General features: G+C 37.7%; 1 protein-coding gene across 1 annotated transcript; it reads left to right on the top strand.

Annotated features, from left to right (window-relative positions):
- Positions 1-1279: 1279 nt before the first annotated feature.
- On the top strand, positions 1280-20251 carry ALX1 (ALX homeobox 1). Its single transcript, XM_059817096.1, has 4 exons — positions 1280-1511; positions 3741-4045; positions 7723-7851; positions 19931-20251. Exons 1-4 carry the CDS (start codon positions 1280-1282, stop codon positions 20249-20251), a joined length of 987 nt encoding a protein of 328 aa, XP_059673079.1.
- Positions 20252-26521: the final 6270 nt, after the last annotated feature.

The raw sequence follows: 26521 nt of genomic DNA on the forward strand, positions 1-26521 counted from the left end.
GAACTGATTTCTAAAATAGCCTTAATAGAACAGACAAGCTCTGGCCCACGATGCTGAAATACTAATCTGAAGTGACTGCAGACTGGGTTTTACTTTACTCCGATGAGTACTACTTTCACCGGGAAGCAGGGAGCAGCTCTTTTCCATAATTTGGGCCTTTTCTAAATAGTTCCCTATCTCTCTCCTGCCTGTGTTTTAAATCCTGTCTGTGTGCGAAAGGACCAAGGAATTCAACACTTCAAAGCTCACACTTTGGGTGAAAAACACCCGCTTTTTCAATATCCATAGGAATGCATGCATATATGGCTCATTTCTTTTTCTTTTTCTTACCCAGAACTCTGTTTTAATACTTTCATTTAAAAACTGTATTTTTTTTTCAAGTCGGTGGTGATAATATTTCAGGAGATTTAAAATAAAGGACCCGTTTTAACCCCTTTGCACACACTCACACAGAAGCAGACTGAAGGTCTGTTTGATCGCAGCCAAATTCTCTTTTAGGCCGGTTTCTGATGTGAGAGATTTCTAGTTTTAAGTTCCTCTATTTTCCATCCCCTCGACACAAACAACTGCCTATAGTATTTCTTTCTCTCTAAGTCTAGGACCAAACTTCTGAGCTGTTTAATAAAGAAGGAACACCAGTTCTTAATTTTACAGGTTCAGAGAACAGGACTGCAGCTACCGAGGTATCAGTCAAATTGATTGAAGAAGATCCTTTACTTGAGGGTATGTGCCCCTGAAATTACCTTGCTCTAAGCCTCTTGGGGAGCTGTGGGAGAGGGAGGGAAGCAAGGGATTACTCTCTTTCCAGGATCCCTGGAGGAATGTGAATAGGTTGCAGAGGGGAAATGTCCTCTTCATGGGTCCTCCCTCCCTCCCTCCCTGTCTCCCCTCACCCTCCTTGCACGCCTCTGTGTGTGTGTGTGTGTGTCTGTCTGTCTGAAACGGATCCATCTGTCGAAAACGGGCCTGGAACTCCCTCCTGTGTTGGGATTAGGTCTTGGGGGACCTGGGGTGGAGTTACATTGCTTGCCTATTTTCATATTCATTAGAAATGGGAGGTTGCATAAGGAGCCCTGCTGAGCTTCAAGATATAAAAGCAACTTCGGTTTCCCCCTTTCAAGACAAGACAAATCAAAAGCTCGGAGGCAAAACAGCTCCCTGAGCTCTGAACGTCTTTCCCTCCCTCCTTCCTTCCCTCCCATCCACTCACCCACTCTCCCTCCCTCCCCTGCTCACAGTCCAGCCTCTGTCTAGGGAAGAGGCTCCCAAGCAGCCTTAGATGATTATGGATTTTCTGAGCGAGAAGTTTGCCCTGAAGACCCAGCCGAGCAAGAACAGTGACTTTTACATAGGAGCAGGAGGCACTTTGGAGCATGTTATGGAAACTTTGGACAATGAGTCCTTTTATAGCAAAACATCAGGCAGCAAATGCGTGCAGGCCTTCAACCCTGTGCAAAGGGCTGAGCATCATGTGAGGCTGGAGAGGACATCACCCTGCCAGGACAACAACGGTGAGTTGCCATCCCAGCGTTATTCTTGCTCCTGCTCTTTGCCCTCCCTGGAGATGTGCAGGGGAGGCCAGGGCTTCTCCTGCCTGGGGAGACCAAAGGCAGCTGGGCAGCCTTCGGGTGCTGTCATGTGAGGGGCTGTCAGGTAGCAGTAAATAATAATAATAATAATAATAATAATAATAATAATAATAATAATAATAATAATAATAATAATAATAACGCTACCACCGGGAAAAGGCGATCGCCTACTCCGAAGCGCTCTTTTCCTTTCGGTGCTGCCCCTCCTGCCCGCCCTGTCGGCCCCGGGCCGGCGCCCTCGGCTTGCCCCCGCCGCCACCACGGGAGCGGCGGGGCGCGGAAAGCGCAGCGCAGAGCGCGCAGGCACAGCCCGGCCGGCCCCGGGGCCGCCGCCCGGGGGACCGGTAGGCCGGCGGGGGAGAAAACGGACGGGGAAGGGCCGCCGCACCCCCCCGGCCGCCCCCCGGCCGCCCCCCGGCCGCTCCGTGCCGCTCCCCGTGGCGCCGAGGCTCGGGGCCGGCGTGCGGCGTCCGCCGCGCCCGCTGCGGGCAGCGGCGCTTTCACCCAGCAAACTCCTCGCAAAACGCAGCCCCGGGTGTCGGTGGCCGCGGAGCAGCGGGCACGTACGGCTCTCGGCCGGCGAGGTACCGTGACAGGGTGGGAACGGACGGTCACTTGGTCACGTTTGGTTCTCTCAGATAACTCTCCGCGAGGATAGTGGGGTTGTTTTTGCTGTGTTACCGAATAATGCATAATAGTGATTCTTCATACTGACGGAAAACGACTTAGGTAATTCAAACATCAGTGTTAAATAGTGCTTTTGTCCAGCTGATCGGCAAGGAGAACGTGGAATATTTTATTTCATAAACATTTAATTTTTTCCCCATTGCTCCCACATGACGTAAATCATGTATAGAAAAAATAATTTAAAAAATCTTTTCCTAGCAGAATCGGAGAATATGGTTGAGAAGATCAGCTGCAATAATAAGACTAACATTATCTTACATTTTTTGGCTTCATATAGGCATTGAAGTATTTTTTTGAGAACATTCTTTTTGTATGAAACAGTTCGCAAGAAATAATGACAGAATTCTGCAAGTGCAACTGAAAAAAACCTACGGAGTATTGATTTATACACTGAAATTTTTCTTAATTAGTTCATTTAATGTGTGCCTTGGGGGCTTTGGGGCATTTCCTATCTATGTATGTATTGATGGTAAGTATCTAAAATTGTGTTTGGTTAAAATCAGCTAGGACTGAAAGAAAAGAAATTACTGAGAATGAGAGAAAATCAAAAGCAAGCTTCTTATCGTATGTTACATGCCATCTTTGTAGATCCTAATTTCAGTAGAGTTTTAAATTTTTTCCGCCTGCTTCTGAGAGAAAAAAAATGCCCTTTCAAATCTTGTAACATATCGTATGACTTTTTTCAGTGATGTGCGATGTGTAAAAACAGAAAAAATAGGAAATGTTTTCATTTCTTATTAAGAAGCTAGAGAGGAATATTTCTTATCTCTACCACTCAGATTTTACCTAAAGACAAATAGTTCCTGCAATCCTTATACAAAGGATATGAAACGATCGCTTTTAATAAGTTAACATTTTGCAGAAACTCTTTGTATTTTGTAACCATAACAAACTTAATTGGAAACAATTCCACTTTACAAATCCAAGAGAAGGTATATGGAATCTTTTGAGTTTGTGAAGTTAATTTTCAGTTTCATTTGCTTCTTGATTTGTCAGTTTACAAGTATTTGCTTTACAGTTATTTTGTATTTTCATAGAAATAGAATTTTTAAAATCTGCCTCCAAGTTTAAAGGCACATTTGTCAATAGCTTTATGCCACTTATCTTACACAAAAATCTGTTTTGGGCTAATACTCCTTATCTGTGCAACTCTAGTTGAAGCTGATTTCATGGATTATTAACTACTTTAGTGGCAGAGTAAAAATACTCAAGCATTCTCATGTAGTCTCCTCACACTGAAAGATTTCAGATGATATTTTCAGATACAATTCTCAGTTAAAATTCAACGTGATTTAGTACTTTTACTCTGTTTGTGGTTACTATTACCGATTTCTCTTCCACTATCTTGTACAGAAATATGCAGCCACATAGAATCTTGTTGCTTGTGAAACTGTTTTGTATGAATCCGCGAACCTAAAGCCCCCCCCTTTAACTAGTTATTTCCCTCCCCCACCTTGTGTACAGTGAACTATGGGATTACTAAAGTGGAAGGACAGCCTCTTCACACAGAGCTGAGCAGGCCCATGGACAATTGCAACAATCTGAGGATGTCTCCAGTGAAAGGGATGCAGGAGAAGGGGGAACTGGATGAACTTGGTGATAAGTGTGACAGCAATGTCTCCAGCAGTAAGAAGAGGAGACACAGAACAACTTTCACCAGTTTGCAGCTGGAGGAACTGGAGAAAGTATTCCAGAAAACTCACTACCCTGATGTCTATGTAAGAGAACAGCTAGCTCTCAGAACAGAGCTCACTGAGGCCAGAGTCCAGGTAGGAACCAAACTTCAGCATTTCCATGACAAGCTGTGAATTGTAGGAACTGGTAAATGACACTCTTGGGGATTGTACAAAAGCCCATAAAGCTAAAGTAAATAGCTCGTTTTGCTTTATTTCTTTATGGATATGAGCTGTTACGCTGCAGTACTAAAATAACTTGTTAGTTTTTTAAATAACTTGTGTTGCTGTTCTGGAAACTTGTTTAAACGATGAGAAAACATCATCAATAGTAAAGCAGTCTTGATCTCTGGTAGTCCTGTTTTACTGTCAGAATTCCAGGCAATGAATACATAAAGAGTTACATGTAAAGATCCCGTTAAAGAGACGTGTTGCATGTAGTTCAGACTCATGACGATGCAGAACTCGGATGCAGAGGATTCTGGATTCTGTGTGTGTTACGGCATGAAAAGTACAATCTAAAAAGTAAATAAATTCCTTGTTTAGATCCAAAGAGCATGCAGTGAAACTGCACACACATAGATGGGTATAAATATATATAAGTCTGTGTGTGTTTGCATCTGTGCAGAGCAGGACATAATCCTTTCATCCCTGGTGCATGGAATGAGGTTAAAAATCACAAAATTGGGAAGTGCATTTGCTGGGCTTTAAACTTGCATAACTGATGGATAATGTTATTCTAATTTTTGGAATGAAACATACCGTTGACCACTTAGTGCAGTATTTAAGTATGTTAACTGCGCACAAAGTTGATTCATTCAGTATGTGCTCGTACAGTAATCTCAACAATATTTATGGCTTTGCATGTGTAATGGTGAGAAAAGACGCTAAATATCCAGGAAATGCAGCCCTTCCCCCGTTCAGACATCTTCCCTTAGAAAAGGGTGTGAGTTGCATTTTGTGAGTTTATCCTGTTTTTAGAGATCTTCCCCATTCTGGTAATACCATTTCAATTTAGGGAATAGCAGTCCTGTCGATTCTTACAGACTGGGATTAATTTTTTTAATTTAGTGACTTGAATATGATAACAACTTCACAACTTGTAATTAAACACATACTCACACATGCGTATAAAGAAATAGACATCAGTGCACATGCATACAACTGAAATTAAACCAGGATCACTTTCAGAAACAAACTCAGCTAATTAATTTTATAAAGAAGTGTTCTTTTCATGTCTATTCAACCAGACAGCATATTCTCTGTTGTCACTGGAAAAGAGAGTCCAAAATCGTGTGTCAGTTACATCGATATGATATCAGTGATGCCGATGGAATTTAGTTCAGTGGCTTTTAACTCTTCAGACTCTGTGCAATCCCTCTCCCTCTGAATTTGGTGCAGTTTTCCAAGTATGACTTCCATCCATTAGGATTTAGTCTTGACTTAAAAAAAAAGCTTGCATACTGTTAAAACACTGTTCTTACAATTGCATAATTCCGGAATAATGAGAACTACTCCAAGAATAAATTAATATTCAGAAAAGGGAGGGTAGAATTGGGCTAAAATGTGTCAGCTGACTTTTTATGACATTTTTTCCTAAGTTTTAGAAGGTTGAGATGGTAAAAGTATTAAAAATAAGAGAGTAAATGTGAAAACATATGTCTTCACCAGACTTTCACAGAATATCTATTTCTATTTTATTTAAACACGTTCTCCCCGTTCTTAAAAGATAACCGATCTTTGCATTTCTCATATGCTAAATATGAAAGGAAATGGTGATCATTTTTATCCAGAGTAGCAACAGTATTCCATCACAAGATTAAGCAATTTAAAAGGCCTTACATCATTAGAGGCAAGCATCTGGCAATGCAAGGATAACAAGCAGCAGATTTTTACATTGCTTTGTGGAGGCAAATGGTTACTTTGTCTCTGCCAAGAGTCAGTTTCTAGTAAAGTGATGTAAACAGAAACATTTTGGGGGATTGTCAAAGGAAAAAAATGTGTGCTTTTTTTCTCATTTAGTTACTATAAATTCAAGCAAATTGTTTGATTTAGTTTAGCAGAGTGATCAGCTGGATACCTTACCCACATTTCCCTTCACCTCCATTTCATCAAGATCCAATTTAATATTTGTCCTGCATACATGCAGAGAGAGCCAACCTGAACCTAATTTATCTAAGTTGTTCTCTTTCCTGCTGCATGTCAGTGAAGTAATTGGCACCCATTTTAAGGAGATTGTCAAGGTCTTTTTTCAATGAAAGAGCCTCATTACTAAATTCCCTTAGTGTGTTCTTGATGCCTCCTGTGGAGACAGGAGAATTTTTTTTTTCCCTTTTCTTTTCTTTTTGCTGAGCCTCAGGCATCATAAATAAGACAAATTTACCAACAAGGTCCCTAACAATATATACTCAGCAGTTACATGCATGGGCCTTGCTTTGATTGCTGAGTACATTTTAAAAGTATATTTTAAATTTGCAACAAGTCCTTGGGAATCAAAACGAATAAAATTATGCCCTGGTTGCCTAAGAAGCATCAAAGGACATTTGAGTTCTCCAAAGGTCAAGGCAAAAACTGAATTATAAACCAAACTGTGTTATTTTAAATATGCCACCATTAGGGATCAGAAAATATCCCTCAAAATAGGATTCACAGGCAGTGTACATAAAAAAAAAATCTATTTATGTATGTATCTACCCAAATGGATTCACAATCCATTTAGCAGGAAGACTAACCAATGACATTGTTTCCATAAAAAAAAAAAAAAATGGTTCTGTTAGTAGTGTGATTTCTTTAAAAAGATTCGGAATGAGTTTGCTAATAGCTGAACAATAAAGACTTAGTTGGATAATGTTACTTTTGTAAAGGAACAGTTATTTTTCTTAGCAATCCCTTTAATTCATCAGGATAAGTCTTAGCCAGTCCAACCTAAACTGTTTGAAATAAAAAAAATTTTTTGAAGACCACAGGACAATGATATCAGTCACAACAAGAAATGTGCATATATAATAGGTTTTGAGATAACACCTGACACTCAAAATATTACAGAACAGTCCAAAGGTCATTTAAGCATAAAGAAAACAGCTTTTAGCTGACAAGAAGGCATTGTTTCAGGTCTAAATTTTTTCATAGTCTAAATGTAAAGTGCTGTTCTTTAGTTCTCCATTGTCAGAAACATAGGTATTTCCTAACACAAATGGGAAAAAATGTCACAATAGTTTTAAAACTGTCTATGATCTCATGATTTTTTGTTATCTTCCTGCCCTATTAGCCTTCCTTATAAAAACTTTTTCTGCAGCACAGACTACTATCCTGGTGCCAGCTTTTCCTACCTTTTCATTACTGCACTTGATAAAGATTATGTATACCTCCAGGAGGCAGATCATAGGTAGTCATATCAAATCAGTGGGCATGTGAAATTAAGAAAAAATTTCATTACAATTTGACTTGCTGCTACTTGGTGATTTTCCTCTACAGAACTGAACTCTGTCAAAATTAGCACTGCCTGACAGACTGATCTTTCATCTGTGTGGTTTGGTTTTTTTTTTTTTTTTTTTTGAGGCACTAGAAAGGAAATAGCATATACTTTTAAAATAGCCAGAAATAACTTAAGCAGGTCTGACATTGAGAATATTGAAACTGCAAGAAATTAATCCTCAGGCAGAGAAACAGAAGTTTTCAAAGCTACTGTCCAAAATCTCTTGGCTCTTTCCTAAGACTCTTTGCACAGTATGTAATTGAGCTTACCTTGATGACTGTTTCCTCATTTACTGTAGGTTTGGTTCCAGAATCGAAGAGCAAAATGGAGGAAAAGAGAACGCTATGGTCAGATCCAGCAAGCTAAGAGCCATTTTGCTGCCACCTATGATATATCTGTTCTTCCAAGGACTGACAGCTACCCTCAGGTATGGTAAAGGCCAAGTAGTACTTTGGTTCTACATTTACCTTCTCTTCCATCCTTAGGCACACATGTGCACAGAAGATGGATGAAGAGTTTCCTGTGTTTAGCTTTCTGTGTTCTTTACACACGTCGACAGGACCTGCCACTGTGAACAACAGTTCCAATATCCAATATGAATAATTAACCCTTAAAATACAAGTATTTTTTAAAGAACAATTTTAGGAGCTGCAGTTTTGCAGAAGTTATGTACTGAGAATGGCTGGCAATATGGTTGTGCAGTGAAGTCTTTTCTGCACATAAAATTATGTGGGGAATTGAGTAGCTTCTAGGTCCGTACACAAATTCTGGATGATGTCTAGACCCATTGAGATTGACAGGAATGATGTAATTTTATATAATAAGGTCAGAATTCCACTTCTGGGATATTTATATTCACACGCAAAACTGTCTTAACAGCTCTGGTCTTGCATGCTTTGATGAGATGAGGCATAAACTATGTGATCTCTAGGCAACTTCCTTCCGATGTATTAAACATGCACAATTTCTTTATGGACCTCAATAGACCGTTGAATACAACAAGTCTTTTACTAGTGTGAAACCATATTATGGCCACGTACAATCAGAATTGAATGTATATGTCTGAGAGGGAGGCAGGAGCTCTCTCGGATAGTAGTAGTTTGTTTATTTTTTTTTCTTTTTCAGTTCTCCATTAGTATATAGTAAGGTATCACTGTGTAATAAGATCAGAATCTTCTGTTTCTGTTCTCCAGTCCTTTAGTTCACTGCCTTGCCTCACCCTCTGCTATTGTTTTTCTGCTTGCTTGTTTCAGTACATGGTATACTTTTATTCTGAAGCCATTGTTTTTCATGTTTCTAGCTTCTTATTACTTTTACTACATTATTAAAAAAAAAGCACCAAACAGAGCAAAAATCTTGTATGGGTCCCTGTGGTAGAGTCCTTCCACTGCTGGTGTCGGGGTGCTCTTCTAGTTCATTAGGTAGCAGGGTCTCTGCCAGCCTTAGGAATATACTCATATTCTCTGTGGGCTTGCTTTAGTCATGCTCTACATTGGCTGCATGTGATTAGCTTTGAACCAGAGGCCTTGGGCCTGTGTGTCATCTGCCCAGCTTAAAGTGCTTTACCTCTGAGGAGATTGCATGTTACTAGGTTTGGTGTCTGGGCCAGAGCTGGTTTGTATTCCAGCAGCTCAGAATGTGGACACAACCATTTCAGATCTGGTGGCACTTATCAGTCTGCCTGGTTTTATTTTATAATGTAGTATTGCATTAGCCCAAATTACATCACAAACCCCTGCATGTTACACTCTGTGTTAAAGTAGGAGGACACAATACTTGTTTGAGACCGACCTACCTACCTACGTGGAGGTGTGCAAAAAGACCTTAAGCAATCCTGGGCAGATTCACAGAGACGTAGATGCACAGTCACTCACAAATCTCACTCAAGGTGTTCAAGCATCGTTTTAAGGCCTTTCTGACTTATCTATAGCATCACAACAGATGATACAAGGAATAGTATTTAAGCTTTGGTCCTTGTATCCCTGACTCAATTCTCTAGACTAAATCTTGTGTCTCCATGCTCATCTCGTATTTTTAGCAGGACTTCATCCGCAAATTTTCCCAATTGACAGAAGTTTCATTAATGTAAGATAATGGAATAATGCAAGTCATTGGTAAGCGCTTAAAATGTTTTATCCTAAAATTAATGTTTTTAAAAAAGAGACATTTTTGAATTAGATGAGAATATCATCCATAAAAATCTAAACCCAATGAAATATCTATTCTGTATTTTCAGATTGTGAAAAAGATGAGTTAATTCACTGCCTTTCTATTTATGAATTCGTTAAAAAACATCTTTCCTAGGCTGATGACACAACTAACTTTCAGCCTGGCAAAACTTTCCATCATTAATTTATAAGTTCTTAAAAACAGGAGATTGAAATGGAAGTGTTGGTACCATGATCTTATTTAAAGCTTCTCTAGAATGTGTAGAAATATAAAATGTATACTCATTGATAAACATAAATATGTAGTACTCACCTACAACCACTAGCACACTGCAGGTAAACAGACAGGCACAAACACGTAATTGAGTCTGATCACCTGCACAAGAAAGTTGTGTTGTACTGTACTGTGCTGTACTTCATGAACAGGAACAAGGAGCTAAATGAAGGTGTGAGTACACTTTACATCAGCTATTTCAGTTGAGTACTTGCATGCATAATTTGGCTACATAATAAAAACAAGCTATCTTACTCCTCAGTGAAGAAGGTGGCTACTTTGCTGTATACTGGAATATAAATAGGTATCCAGGCAATTATCACAGAACAGTAAATGCAAGTTCAAGTTCTTGCTAGCTTGGTGGTAATTCTTCACAGTTTCACATTCTTAAATCCTTACCTTCAGTAAAACTGTGTGTGTATCATATACATAACATTTCCAGTGAGAATGCTTGAGACAACAAAAATTCATATTAAAAACACAATGACCACTAACATCACTACATTCAAATCTTTTGAACTAGATGTCCATTTATAAGTGCCTCACTTATGAAAAATAGTTATACAGTACATGACTTCCTAGAAACTCATTAATCTATCCTACAGTTCAAGCAGAAAGAGATATTTAAAATTGTGACCTGCATGTTTGGTTTCAGTGTTATAGATTGATTTAGCAGAACAATTCCATTATTTCAGTACAGTTAATGCAAGAAAGGAAATAATGCATCCTTTTTTTCTTTTTTTTTTTTTTCTTTTTTTCCCTTTTTTCCTTTATTTTTTTCTGTGTACAGGCACTCATTGTGACATTGACGTCACTAAATACTAGACAGGCTTTGGCATACTTTTGAGTAACTAGTTTTTCTTGGGGATTGTGGAACACAGATCACTAGAGCTTGTTTATAAAGCCTTTACTAACATGGGGGAAACAGACTTTGTTGCTGGCAAAAAATACAGGATGATGCTGAAAAAGGATAAAATCAAGCTGAGATATTTACTGCTGTGTGGCAGAAGGAACAGGAACAAATGTGAATTTCTGGTGTGAATTATATGAATTTGCAGTTTGAAGATTTCTGTTTTGAGCCCCACCACGGATATGTTCCCAAAACAGACATCCCACTTGCATTGCAGTAGAAACATCAGTCTCTTTTGCAGTCAACAGAGGGTGTGGAGACCCCTGCTTAGTCTATTCACCAATTATCTTCATCAAGTACAAATTAAGAACATGACGCTGCTATGCCTTATATGACAATATAAACCTGAAAGGTTGTCCAGTGAGGAAATGATCTTTTCAACTTATTTCAGATAGAAGGTTGGCCCTGAATCAAAGGATGGTTGAGTTTGGAAAGGCCCTCTGGAGGTGGTCTGGTCTAACCCCCATTTCTATAATCCAGTCTAATTTTGCTATTAAATTACACATCTTTATGTTCAAAATAGTAATAAACAATTTAGGGTTTTTTCCTAGACCATAATTGTTTGCTTTGCTAATTCAGTCTAACTTTAATTATTTTTACATTATGTTGGCTTTAGGTGTTACTTATTGCGCAAAATAGTTGCTCAGCTGGCTGCCAAGAAGTTAAGTATCTCCTAAACTGTCCAAATTCTGCACACATAGATCTTCTATTAATTATACTGGCAACACCTAGATTGCAGAGGAGGACAGTTAGTACAATATTCCAGGATAATAATCTGTTATTCACATGTTTTTTCTAGGCTTTAACATTAAAAATACCACAGAGTTTTTCAGTTTTCACTCAGATGAAATATTTAACTTCTTTTGACAACATTATGCTGAAAATCAGATTTTTTCTAGGAAAATGTTATATACAGTACTTTTCATTCATTTTAGTAAAAGATTTCAGTTTCATTAGTTTCAGTATTTAAGCTTCAAGTTTCTCTTGCAGATGCAACACATTGTGGTCTAAGTCATCTTAAGTGCACTCAGAAAACAATTCACTGGTTAAAACTCTTATCCCAGATACTTTGAGCCTCATTAGCCAGCAATATTCTGCTGATGATATGAAAGCTAAGAGGCAGCCTCCTAACATGAGTGAGGAAATGAGTGCAGATTCACTTCATGGAGACCTTTACTTCAACTCACCTGAGTAAATATTAGTGAACAAGCAGTACTTGATTCAGTCTCCTAAATATAGTACTGTTTAAGATGTCTTGGGATATCTGAGACACTGTTACAGTGCTGATGAACAGGACTTACAAGAAGCATGCACCCTTCAGAGGAGGCAGCTGGTGGTCAGATAGATATTAGACACTTGTGTTTAGGAAACTTAATCAAAGGGATTTTTATGCCAGAGATGGGTTCCCTTTAAAGTTGGCAAAAATCCGATCAATTAAGTTCTTTCTTCCTAAAGTATAAGGTATAAAATAGGTAAGATGATCTCTAAAAGTGTATTTTTCTCTCTGATGCCTGGTTCAGTGGCAGACATCTATAGTTATCTTAGATGGATCTATATCTTACGTGTTGGGAGAGGAACAATAAAAAGGTTGCTTAGCCTTGCTCTTCTCTTACCTTATTGGTCTTTACTTGACTATTTTTGCTGTCCTATGCCTAGTGAGAAGGCTAATGTGACAAAGGGTACTTGAACTTGTCAGATTTAATGCTTAAGTATGAGAAGTAACAAGGGACCAAAAAACCTGAGATAAACTTTCATTTTTATCCCCTCCTTATCTACACACACAAGAGTGAAATTTGATCAAAAGCCTACGCTATTATTACATAGACCTCTAGCTTTCCCTGTATGAGTTAACTTTATAAAGGTGTCATCTTTATAAATGTAAGTGCATCAGTATGTAAATAAACATTAAATTGTATCCTTGAAAAGCAGATATAAGGGACAATGTTTTCCCCCACCTAGTCTCTTTCCATACTTTGCATCTTTTCTTCTTGCTTGTTCTTTGAGTCTAGTTCGTTTGTTGTCATTGTTCTTCTAAGTTCTTTTGAAAGGGTTTACCCTGTCACAACAGTATACTTTCCCTCTTACTATCACGTGTGAAATCTATTGTTTGCTTCTCTTATTTACTTGAAAATGCAGGCAAGAGTTGGATAGGACTGAATTTAATTTTTTTTTTTCGGTGGAAAACCCCAGCCTAGTGCAGGTGGGAATCCCGAGACAAAAGCATCTCAAAGGTAAGGGAACTGGAGTGATACAGAAGGTGTAGGAAGAAGGGATAATGTTGAAATCTCAAAAATAGAAGAAGGAAAAGGCTGAAGTTTACATTCCATCCACCAGACTGATAAATGAAATTAAATATATTGAACAGCATGACATCACATGATTTGTTTTGGCAATCAAAGAGTGTAGAAGTGGTATCAGTATACATGTGTTATGTACTAAGTCCTTGGATCATCATTACAGTTCTGCTTTAGCCTTAGTACATATGGGTAATTCTCATTAGCAATAATCAAAGTTACATGCTCCAATTAAATCTTTCATATGGCATATATTAGACACCACATGTTATATGACTTAAAAATTCTTTTAACTACAGTAGACATATAAATGACAGTTAATCACAATAGTTCATTAAGGCTATGGGTACACTGATTAAGTAGGAGTAGATGTGGTAGACATATCTGAGCTAGCTTCAAAGAAGTTTTATCATATACTCGTGCTGTCTAGCTGTGACAGTATGGAGCTCAGGCTGGGCCACCACCTGGATGGTATGTTGCTTGCTGCGTATGTGCTGACTGTTGCACTGCTGTGGCTGATCTACCAACAAGAGTAACACTCTAATCTTTTTGGGTGGTGTCTGTTCCACACAAAGTAGTTTGTGCACTGCGCTTTTATTTTTTCTTGGTTCTAAATCATCACTGCATGTGGTCCTCCTCACACTCTCAACATTCGGCTTGTTGCTTTATTATTTTTTTTGTGAAATGTATTTCTTTAAGTCTGTGAGTGACTTTGGCTGGGGCTTAATTATAAGGCAAATCTATTTTTTCTGAGATAGAAACTTCTTTTTAATAGTATTTTTCAAAGTATGGAATTTTGTCTTTAACTGTGTCATAGATGTAAAATACAATTAATTCGTATCATAACTGGCCCTGAGGTTGCAGTAGGGAGAAGTTACAGTTTGTCTACAAAACATCCTGTGCAAGAATGAAAGCTTGATGACTTTGAATCCTGCATTATTTTGCACCTTAGCGAACTTGTTAAGCGTGGAATCAAATAAACATATTTTATTTTGTTCACCGTATGTAAGGCTTAAATGTGGACTGAATGGGTCTATCACATATTTTAGAGCTGTAGCATTAAGCCTCTTACTACCAAGGCCAACTTACTTTTTATGGACATATCTGAAAGTAGTGTGCTGCAGATCTCTCATATGTACCTGAACCCAACACAGTACAGATGATCTTCACATGTTCATTATGTCCAATGGCTCCTATAAAATGATCACAAATTACACCAAGAAGTACTCTGTCTAGATATAAAGGAAAAAATACAGTGAGAGTGGTAAAGCCTTGGATCAAGTTGCTCATGGAAGTTATTGAATCCTTGTAGCTGGAGCTACTCAAAACTTGACTGGATAGGGCTTAAGTAACCTGATCTAAATTCAAAGTTAGCTGTGAGCAAGGGTTTGGAACAATAATCCCAAAGGTCCTTTTCAGTTTAAATTATTCTGAGAATCTATGAATCTGCAAACTCGGGAAGTACAGGCAAATTTCTGCCCATACTTTGGATGTTCTTAAGAGGCCCCCAGAAAAAAAATACTGTGGCAAGTGACAGACCAAATTAATTGTGCTGATGGACTAGGAACAGCCTGCTGATCATGAGTTGTAAACTAGCAGTTTTGAGCACCTCAAAAGCTATTGCATTTAATCTGCCTAAAGTAGCTCCTTGTGCAAGAACAACTTTCATGTTTTCTGGCAGTGCAAGGATTGTTGCTTCACTGAAAGAGAGGAGTGACAAAAATGTAGCAAATCAGTCTCTTTGACATTCACATGTTTTCTATAATTAGGTAAGTTCTTAACTGTTCAGTTAGTGCCACTGTTGTCTCCCTTGCAATGTCCAGGAACATCCTGAAAACACAGTCAATGTGCAGTTTCTAATGACTTACTAGAGTAATTATAATAACATATAACATATATTATGTAGTATAATAACAACAACAACAACAATAACTTATTACTTCATATCTAGAGATCTTAAAAGAGATTAACATTTTGTTTCCCATGTGAAACGCTAAAACACATGTCCACTCAAATAGAAGCTATGTGTGCTTATACGTGTGTCTGTTGGAAACAGACTCCAGTCTGGATAGGCAGGTGACTCAAATAGCATGAGAGACAAGACATTTGGTGATGGGAGAACCAAAACTGGGTAAGTGATAGTACAATTCCCAGAAAATTTTGAGATTTGAGTTTATATGATTTCTCCAGTGCTGTGTAAGAAGGCTGAAGCTCCAGGAGCTTGAAATTTTAACACAAAAAAAGCAATGACACCAAGTGAGATGACCAATAACCTCAGCTAATTTTCCTCTGTAGAGTCAAGCAGGTCATATGTTTAGGAAATGATATCATAATCATGTTAACAACCATAACTCTCCAGTTATGTTCTTGTCACAGCTATGAAATTCTACTTTTTTTTCTATTGGGAAGGGTGTGTGGGGGTGTGTGTGTGGGGTGTGTGTGTGTATAAAACATACAGTAGGTAAATATATTGAAGGGCTCTGGTAATTTCATGGTAACCACAAGAGCAAAGCTCAAGTTGTTTGTGATGTTAACAGAAACCAGAGATGTACTGTATGTATAGCCTCATTCACAGTCTCTGAATTGGCTTTTATATAGTTCATGGATCACACAAGAGTTTAAGAGGAAAAATATTTTCTTTAAATTCATGTACATAATGTTCCTTTTCCTTCTAACATACCAGAAGAAGGTCTGATAATTTTGACTTATTGTAAAACATTACTGTATTTATTTTTAATACAGGAATACCTTCTGCACCTAAATTTCACTATATTTATGTTGTAAATCCTTGCTAAGAAATGAAAATCTAGTATCAAAAGTGAAGTCACTCAACCAACTAAAATGAACAGAAAATTGATATGACTGAAACATTCTCTTGAAAAGCATAACTGTCTCATGAGAGAAGATGTAAAGCTTTCCTAGCATCTTGTAGCATTTCTGAAGTTAAGTTTCCTAATTTGGATTCCTTCCTCTAAGGAAGAAACCTAGGGCACCTCTTTGAATGTTTTCGGAATTAACAGCTTGTTCACATATTTCTTTAATAAGACATTGGTATATTTTAGGATTTGCAGCTGAATTCTGTTCTAATTTACACCTGTGCAATCTCACTGAAGCTAAATTGAAAGAGGTTTGTCTAGGATAAAAATATCAGGAAAATTGGTGGTACTAAACTTAGTTTACTGCAAACCAAACTACTAGAAAGAAATATGGAAGGAAAGAGTGATTTTGTGATACCTCCAGACCACATAGGTTATTGGGCACTTTCAAACTGAGCCTCTGAACCTTTTGAAGTTTTTCCATCATGACTGTATTAAAGGCAAACTCGTGCATGCTCCTATTCAAACAGCCTTTTTTTTGAAAATTCTTCCCATAATTATATCTGTGCAGCCTGGGCAACTGCAGCGTTTGGCACAGTGTTTCTTAGAAAGACATCTTAGTAAGTCAGATAAATGAGACTTTGTCGCGTGTGAGTTAGCTTTGGGGATGATGAGCTCCTTCAGAATTAGCTCCTGTATTAGAAGCTGCATAGATGAACTAGTCTCTCCCTGGGTAAATGAATCTTGTTATGAAGGTTCTGAGATTAACCATTTGGCCTGGAAATACCATCAAAAAGAATGGAGTTTTGTGTGCATGTGTTTGAAATATATCCTTTTTTTTTTATTTTTTTTTTCTGGATTCTTTTTTATCTTTATCAGCTTCCTGCTTCAATTCAGTAAAGAGTTGTACCAGCAAAACAAGCTGAAGTGGAACAGCATGAAAATAGGAATGGGTGACTTGGTTTGTAGGAAGAAAGGGAAAGAAAACCCCAACAGATGCTTAATCTGTCACTGCTGCTGCAAGAAACATATATGTAACCATGAAATACAATAAACTACAATTAAAAGTTTCTAGTGGTCCTGAACAACAAAAAAAAGACAACGATTTTTGTATGGATGGCTGGGTTTCTGATTTTCCCAGTTCACGATTGAGACAGAATGTGTGTAGATTGGGGTTTCAAGAAAAGTGGAGATGTTCTCTGGATCTTATAGGCTTTCAGCTGCTATCTTCTTTACTACTCTCCTCTGTACACTAATCACATGCTATGTGTCTCCAAACTCCTTAAGTCTGAGAAGGCAGTAAGTCTTATGAGTCTTAGTGGATGACTTCCCAGTTGCCGTACACTTAACTACCACACTTTCCAGCTCTTTCAAGGTCCCCTGTTTCCTTCTTGTCATATTCTGTAAATCTGTACTAGGATCTGAGAAACCTTCCAGGCAACAGGACACTGAGGAATCCCTGAATCCTGAGCCGTAAGAGATGTATTGCTCTGTTTGGGAATGTTCTGTGTGGTTGAATGCAACAAACTTTTGTAAGCAAGACAATGGTTCCAATCGGTCCACATAAGATATGTCCTTTAATCCCCAGACAAACCACCTGTTCTCTGAAGATCAAAAAAAAGTTTGTCTGGTTATAAGTTATAAACTGGCTCAGGTGGGTTAATTAAGGAGTAATAAGGCAGCTAAGGATCATGTCAAGCTGCAGAGGGTTTCCCATGGGCTGATGTTTGAGAGCCTTCTAAAAACTGCTGAAGGGAGCAGGGAAGGAGAGGAACTGGAAAGTTCTGAAACTCTTCACTAGAGTTTCTTATCTCCTGTAGATCTCAGGAGGCCCACAGGAAGGAGGAAAAATCCTTGATATCCTTCCCCAGACACCTTATTCACTCCATTACCTCTCAGCAAACCACCTAAGATATGCAGGAGCAGATGTCTGAGGAGTGCCCAACTAGCTGTGCGTATGTGTGTGTGTGGAAAGGCAAGTTGCATTCACGTGAGTGGGTGTGGAAGTGTGTGTATGATGTACGCATGCATGTCTGCATGAACAAGGAGTTGGGCAGACCAAAAGTTTGGGGAGACGTGTTGCTACTGTGACTTTTCCCCAGTCTTCTACAAGAAAACAAAATGGAGCATTTACTGGTTGTTTTTTGCTGCTGGAATTGCCAAGAAGCCCAAATTAGTTTGTCAGCTCCTGACGACCCCTGCTTATACAACTGTTCAAAATATTAACTTTTAAAACAAGACTCTATCCCATCCTTGCTATCTGCACTAGATCTCAGCTAGATGAGTTCAGTGAACCATAATTTATCTCTTTAGCTTGTTGGTGGTTTGGTGGGTATGTGTTGTTGCAAAGTAATAGGACAGTGAGAAAAAAACAACTCAGCATTAGAAACACATTTTCATTCTGTGTGTGTGTATGTGTGTATCTGTCATAATTCATTACTTCCCCTGACCTCTAATTTGGCAAAAAAAAATCACTCAACTAGAGAGATAACCTACATATCTTAAAGCCAAAATTCCTTTGTCTATGGGTTTGTAACATGAAGACAAAATTAAGTTTGAAGTGGGAATTCACTTTACAGTGCTAACCGAAGAGTAATTGCAATTACTCCAACGTATAGCAGAGAACAAAGACATGTGGGCTCAATCCCAGTGCATCAGAGCAATGATATACTGAACAGACAGCAGATTTTTAGGATGAAGGAAAATTTAGCAAAGTAAAAGTAAAAGAAAAGGGTATAGTTACTGGCTGAGAAGTTCTGTACTGTGAATGAGGGCTACAAATGTCTTGTATCATGGTATTTGTACATTTAAAAAAAAATCAGCATTCAGGGAAGAGATGTAAGTAAAAATGGGGAAATTTAAAGCTGTATATTTTATAACGGTGAGTGCAAGTTAGAAATGACCGAGGAAGTCAGAGTGTGTCAGAAATTGTATCCATACAGTATTGATAGAGAGATATAAAGAGTAGAGAATTTAAAAAGGTAGGACAGCTGCTGAGTGTGAAGTTTGATTAAAGCAAAGTGAATAGAGGAGGAATGAAAGAATGCACAATCTGAGATAATGACAGGAGCTGATTTGTGCTAGGCCTTGAGAATCTTTCCCTCTGTTCATCTAGGAACAAATAAGAGAAAAATACCTACCCATAAATAGCATCTATACATAGACAATAGGAGAAGGACTGAGACTCAGAATGAAGCTTTAAGTGACTGCCAAGTATAGAAGGCATTACACATCAAAGCTTAAATACGTGGTTACTCCAGATCTTCAGCAGACATTGCTGGTAACCACAAAGTTTGTTTCCTAGTCTGTCATGCAAAGTTTTCCAGGGACGCACAGTGCAGCCAGTTAAGTCTGAGAGCTGAAACAGAAATGCCCTCAAGTATAATTCTGTATAAAAACATAATGAAAAGAATTTTTATCTTAAAACCATCTTTGAAACAACTTTAGGAAAAGCTCTTGGACGTGTTATCAACCATGCCTGTATTTTATGGATTCATTTATTTTAAAGTAATTATGCAAGACTTCTCAATATTTAATTTTGCAAATACTTTTTGGGCTTTGTCTCTTGAGAAATCCTGGTTTGTTTTGTTCACCCTTTCACACTGTTACCTATCATTACACTAAGAAAGAATTATGATGAGGAGAAGCTTTTATGGTGAAAACAGCTATGATATTGTGCCCTCTTTTGACACCTTTTCTTTGAAGTTAATTGTGTGCTTCCACTGATTTTACTGACTGGCTGGGCTGATGGCATCCTGAGGTTCAATGGTAAACACTCAGGATAGAGCCACAGAGCAAACAGGTGACAGAGCAAGGAATATGATTCAGCAGCTCTTGCTCTTAAGTAAGTGAATGATCCAGTATTTTGACTCATTTAATGTTTTCATGGTATTTTTTAATATAATTGCAGAGAGCTAGTAAAGTACTTGTTGCTTGTTTTAAAGGAGAACTACTAATGGATGTGTTAAGTAAAGCAAACCAAGCATTGCAGAAAACAAAAGATGAACTATCTAAATTTAATCTTATTCATTTCATATGTTCCAGATTCAGAACAATCTGTGGGCAGGGAATGCGGCTAACAGTTCTGTGGTTACTTCCTGCATGCTACCACGAGATACGTCCTCCTGTATGACACCTTATTCCCATTCACCTCGGACAGATTCTGGCTACACGGGCTTTTCAAACCACCAGAATCAGTTCAGCCACGTGCCTCTCAATAATTTTTTCACTGACTCTTTACTTTCTGGGGCAACCAATGGACATGCTTTTGAAACAAAGCCGGAGTTTGAAAGGAGGTCCTCCAGCATTGCAGTTCTACGAATGAAAGCCAAAGAGCATGCTGCCAATATTTCCTGGGCCATGTAATATAGCAGTACCCTTTCTTAATTTCCTTTTTTTTAATAGCAAACTGAAAACATTTTTATTTCCCATATTTAAAGGACACAACAATAAGCTGCTGTGTGTGGAATGCTAGAAATCACAATATACACAATGTCTGCTTAAACAAATGCAATATAATATTTAACAATAAAACAAGAATAAACCAAATAGATTTACCATGCATCAAGCTCAACAAACCTCTTTGTTTTGTTTTTTTATATAGAAATACGTTTTGTTGTACCGGTTGATGAAATATGATTATAGAAACTGCAAAAAAGAATAAAACTATTAAGCAAATATGTCTACTCCATTGGTTTTTAGCAGTCCTGTATACAAAATTAATGCTTTAGAAATGAATACTTCAGAAAGGAACAACTCTGTAAAGGAAAATAAATTTATTATAGCAAAACCATGAAGTAAATCTCAAAGTACTCCACGCAGAGAAGGAAATACACGATCATTCATGTTGTAGGTGGAATCTGTAGACCTAACTATCTCAGCACTGTGCTGCTGCTCTGAGCCAGCTCTGCTGTTTGGCTAAACGCATGTTGAGCTCGTTGGAGTTCTATCAATGCACAACTAATGTAATGAGGGTAGAAGGTACTCCTTTATTTTATGGACCTGAGTGTATTCCTATCAAACATAATGACATTTTTTTGCCAAACATATCACTAAAAGCAGGATCACATTATTTAATAGAGTTTTCAAAGACGTGCACAGATTCTGTAAGTCAACTAGTGTTTAAGTGAAATCTTTAAGGTTGCAGATAGGGTATTTTGAAACTTAGGTGACTAGAAGAGAGCATGGAATAGTACTGTGACACTTTCAGCAAAATCCAGATTTAGAAAAGAACCCACAACAACAGCAAAGTCTTGCTTCCAATCCAGTCAGTCTTACTAGCTGTTTTTTGTTATGCTATGGTCAAATTGAAAATAAAAAAGTCCAACAAGGCTTGTCAGTTTCAGCCTGTAACTGATCTCAAGATGTTCTAAGAGTACATTTCATCTAGTTTTAGTTACAGTTTCTTGATACTTTGCTTATTTGGTTTTTTTTTCAGAGAGTAAGTCTGGTTTTCTCCCTTTAAAGTCTATAGGAAAAATCTTTTTGACTGCAGTGGCAGCAGGATTTGGCTCTCAGCTCCCAGCCTATCACAAAGGAATTAAAATGTCAGCAGACTTTCTGACATTTCTGGTGGAAAAAAAAAATAGAGGAGAAGAAAAATACTTTACATCTGGAGAATTGCTATCTGCTTTGATTTACTTCTCCTCCCTTTCCCCTGTCACATTCCAAGCTCCTTCAGATGAGTGAAATGTCAGCCTCTTTGAAAGCAACAGTCAGTCTCTCAGGTTCATAAAGGCAAAGTAAATTAATTAAAATAAAGAAGGACTTGCACGGCTGTGATTGGAACAGTATACAACTCTCTGGGCACCCCCTGCTCCTTCTTGCTTTTCTCTCTGGCCATTAGTTAGGAACGGAGGGCAGATGGAGGGAGAAGGAAAAATCAGGGAAGCACATTTCATCACAGTGACTGCAGAACTACCAGTACTCACAAAAACAAACTCACAGGAACCCCCAAATTGTGTCTTCTCCCACTCAGGAGGCTAAACTTGAAAACAAAATTAGGAGATGAGTCCATTCTGTAATCTTTCAGTGGAATAAACAAACTTAACTTTGAAACCATTAGGATCAGTTGAAAAGGGAAATTTTACAGCATATTCTTGCAGAGCTGATTGAAAGGAAGCTTGTCCTATTTGCCACTAGTAATAAATTCAGAATTTAAGACATAGGTATACTGTAATTTGTGGTTTCCTAATTTTATTCTCCTTCTAAAAATTAACTTCAACTTTGGTCTGAGGAACTGGGAAAGATTATTCTGGCTAGAATTTATCTTTTCCTTTTTATGGTCTGTTTAGACAGCAGTAAAATGAGCCTTATGATTTAAAGCAAAAAATAATTTTATTAGTGCAGGTGAAGATACTAGTTTTATATAGACACTTGTGCCACGTGCAGAAGGATGAAAGTGGTCAAAATACAAGTTTTTTTTTAGTAGGTCAAACTGTTTCCAGTTCTAAAATGTGTTTTTCTTTTTTTTTTTTTTTTTCAGTTTTTCACATAAGCATTTTTTAAGGTGTAGAGCATCATTAGTGGATAAAGAAGCAAAAGCTTAGCTGGCAAACTTCAAGCCATTTTTACTGTTGCCTCTCTTTCAGTTTACTTATTTATTTTGATAGTAGAATCTTATTGTCTTGTGAAATCCAGAAAAAAGTACATTTTTACAAGGTTTTTTGTGTCAAGAGTTAAATTAAGAGTTAATTAAGAGTTAGTTAAACAATTGCTAGGAATTTACTGCAGTGACAGAATACTTGGGGAGAATAAACATCCATTTTCGAAACATTACAACATTTTTAGATGCTTGAGCCTCCGAAATCAAAGGGGAAAATAAAAGGCTGTGCCATCTTCTTGCTGATTTTAATTAAGTGAAAGGGATACCATTCTAATTAATTCTTCATCCTCAATTTTAGCAATGAAAATTATTTGTTCCATGTTGCTAGCATAACTTTATGCATTAGACAAACAGGTATTCAACCCTTCATTAAACCTGAGGTGTGATAAGTTGCAGGCCTGCATTAAGCTTGTCATGCTCTTGAATCAGCCTCGTCTCAAAGAATGAATGATAGTCTGTTGGTTGCAGTGTTTCATTTAGCTAATGAAAAATTATCTTCGTGTTAGATGTCAAGTATTACAACAGGGTCACATTCTGCCACTTTTATTTAGTAGTGCTTTACTCCATGAGTAGACGCATTGATGTGAGTGAGACTACTCACATAGGCCAAATTGTGAATCACTTGTAAATGTTTATTCACAATGGCCCCATTCATGCAAAGGGCCGCTCAGCACAACATGAGTAATCGGTTCATAATCAGGCCCAGCTTAAGGTACTATTCAGCTCTGGTAAGGATGGCAGAATCTGGCCCACACTGGCTTAAGGCCAGGCTCAGATTTTTTAATCAAGATGAGTAGCTCCTTATTCCACAAATAGTGCAAATAGAGCCAACAGGGCTATTTGTTGGGTTCTCGTTTTGTAAGAAAATTCTAGAAAAGAGGCATTTCAGTATATGCAAATAATTTAAGTAAGTTTCTAGTCAAGGTAAATGATTTTATTTTCCACTGGACTATACTCCCACATTTGACAGGACTTGTGTTCTTGTGCTTTGATTTTATCCACTTAATGATTTCTTAGCATGAGCAACTAATCTTTTCACTGCTTTTTCAACATGTGGCAAATGCACTAAAAACAAAAGGAGGTGATTTACATAGCCTTCCTGCCAAGTACTTTAACTAATGTTTGAGATATGTGATCATCAGGCAACGCTGAGAAGTAAATTTATAGAACTTCTGGGCTAAAAGTCCCTATCCTGTTAAAAGAGAAAGTGAAATATTGTTGTAATTATTGCTGTGAAGAATTTGTGATGACATAACACTGCGCTGTTTCTTCTGCTATGATTAATTCATCAACAATCTGAAAATGTTAAGCCTGTATTTGAACAATTTTTTAAACAGATGTAAATTTATCTGTGAAAATCAAAACTAGTCTTTAAGATTTGTACAGACTCACATGAGTGATGGACAACATTGCATTTAGCAGCTAAAGATGGTCAGAAAAGTTTGACACAAGTGATTTCTACCTACAGTGAAATCACCAGTGTTACATACCACAGGAATATATCAATGAAGGCATCTTTTGTTGCTGAGAATAAGCTGAAATGAACTCTATTTCTCACTTCACTTCTTTACTGTCATAATATTTTACACTGTCAAGTGTTGAAAAAATCCAGTTCAATATGTTAAAAGCATTTTATTTTGACTGTGAACTTTATGGAAAGGTCCTGAAGTATATAATTTTACAAATACAACCAATACTGTGCATTTAATACCGAGATAATCTAGCATGGTAGAAGTAAATTATTTTGTCTGTGAAGAATAAATTATTACAGTGTTCTCAAAATGACACAGATGAATTAATATTTCATTGATTAAATTAATTAGTTTAATTATTAATCAGAGTAAAAACAGGTTAATCAGAGTTAGAACTCATTTAAAACACCTATACTGCTAAAATTCAAAATGTTTCCAGGGGAAGATCTTTCTGTGACAAGGCACTAATTTTTTCCCCCAGCACTTTCATACCCAATTAACAAGTGACCCACTCATCTTATCTCCAGAATACACCATTCTTATCCTTCTACAGTGATCTTTTAGATCTGGCTAACAGCAGAATGATAGTAAGACATTATGAGTTACCCAGAGCTTGGTACCCATTTATTTTATATCACTTTTGAGTAGCCCAAAGAAGCTGAAACATATATTTAGTTTAATTAGGTTTACAGCTGCTTTGTATTGCCAGTGCAACACAAAACAGCTGTGGTATGCTCGTGAATTGTCATATAAAATATTGGTGGTATAAGCAAACTTATTAAGTAAACATCCAGAATGTAAAGTTGTGGTAGTTGAAAGAACAAATTTAGATTTAAATTGTGTAAAATAAGCAGCAGGCTGGGCAAGCACTGAATGTGAGGTGTGGGTATGAGAAAAGGAGTGTGCAGTGAGTATGCGGTATGGTGGCTAGGAATGGCAGAATAATCTGGGAGAAGAGTCAGGGTGCAATGCTGGAGTAAGGAGGAAACCTAAACCCAAGGCGTCCCTTCCTTCCCTCTCTTGCCTAAATTCCCCCACCTAAAATGCACCAGGACCTGTGAACATAAGAATTATTTTATTGCCACCTCTCCTGCCTCTATTTGCAAGAACAATATGGGTTTAAGGAGGGATATAAAGAACCCAAAAAGTAAGTCTTGAAGGGGCAGGGCTGGTAGGTGTATGACTGTCACGGCCAATAAAACCATATTGGGAAATTAAAGAGTAATTTTGGGGAGAAGCATCCAGTCTCTACATTCCCTAATAATGAATTTCAGGTTTTCTTTCCCTGCATTTTTAAGGCAGCATGAGGACAGAACGTTAAAGCACAGTGACAGTCGGATCAGTGAGTATACCAAATTCCTGAAGCATGGCCATTCTTTACACCACAAACCTATTAAACCTGATACAGCTGTGGCATGCAAATGAAGGAACATATCACAACACTCTCACATAAGATGTATTTGAGATAATGATCTGTTTGTGTCAGTTGTTTTTGTTCTATTTAAATAACAATATAAAAATTACATAGCTCCTAACCAAATCTGTTTTTTTAAATGCAGCTCACAAGTGAGGTCATTCATTTTTCAATATATGAAAAAAAAAAAAACCAAACAGGTGAGTCTTCAAAATCCATTATCTTCTCAAAGAATAAGGGCTATTGTGAGGCCTCACACTCAACAGGTAAAAACTTCATCTTAGCTCATGCTGCCCACCTTCATAACAATGATTATTCCCGTAGGAATAAGCAGTAGACTAGACTAATAAATACATCAATGTATAGGCAATAATATCGATCAAAGTCAATAATGTTGTTGGCATGAAAAAGATCATTTGGAAGACTATAGGTTATAGAATCAGGACAAAAATCATACTTTCTGACTGGCTTATACAGTGGAACTCGATGGCTCACAAGATGCTGTCACATGAGTGCTTTTCCGTGCTCTAATTCTAATTACAGCAACCCTCCATAACCAAACATCTGGCCATTTCATCTCTCAGAAGCTGAGGCAATGATGGTCTCTGCATCCCTTAATTATTAAAAATAATTGAAATAGGCTTGATCCTCCCAGTCTTGTATTCCTGTGAGAATATCTATATGCTCATACCAACCGCAGTTTAGTATAGTCCCGCTATCACCACAGCTGGGCCAAGTCTTCTGCTATAAACCAGTAGTTGCAAAACATTAGACTCCTACACCTAAAATTGCTCTGTGAATAAGCAATTTATTGATATGGAGAGGGACAACTAAGAAGGTTAAAGCCTTTTTTTTTTGTTGAAAACCAACACCTTTTTTTTTTTTTTTTGTTAAATCCAGTCTGATTATGATTAACAAACTGCTTGTAGGTGGAATAAGGTCCTAGTTAACACTTTCACAATGTTTTTGCCCTTCTGAGAAAGACAAGGGTACAGTTAAAATGAAAGCTTTGTTAAACGATGTCCTCAAAGAGAGACAGAAGTATCTGAATCTGTATAAGACTATTTACTCAGGTGTATTTACTCAAATGATTTTGGTTTAATCATTAAAAATGGAAACCAGCTGAGATCTTTAACTGTGAAAAT

The sequence above is a fragment of the Gavia stellata genome, chromosome 4, assembly GCF_030936135.1.
Source record: "Gavia stellata isolate bGavSte3 chromosome 4, bGavSte3.hap2, whole genome shotgun sequence".
NCBI lineage: Eukaryota > Metazoa > Chordata > Aves > Gaviiformes > Gaviidae > Gavia > Gavia stellata.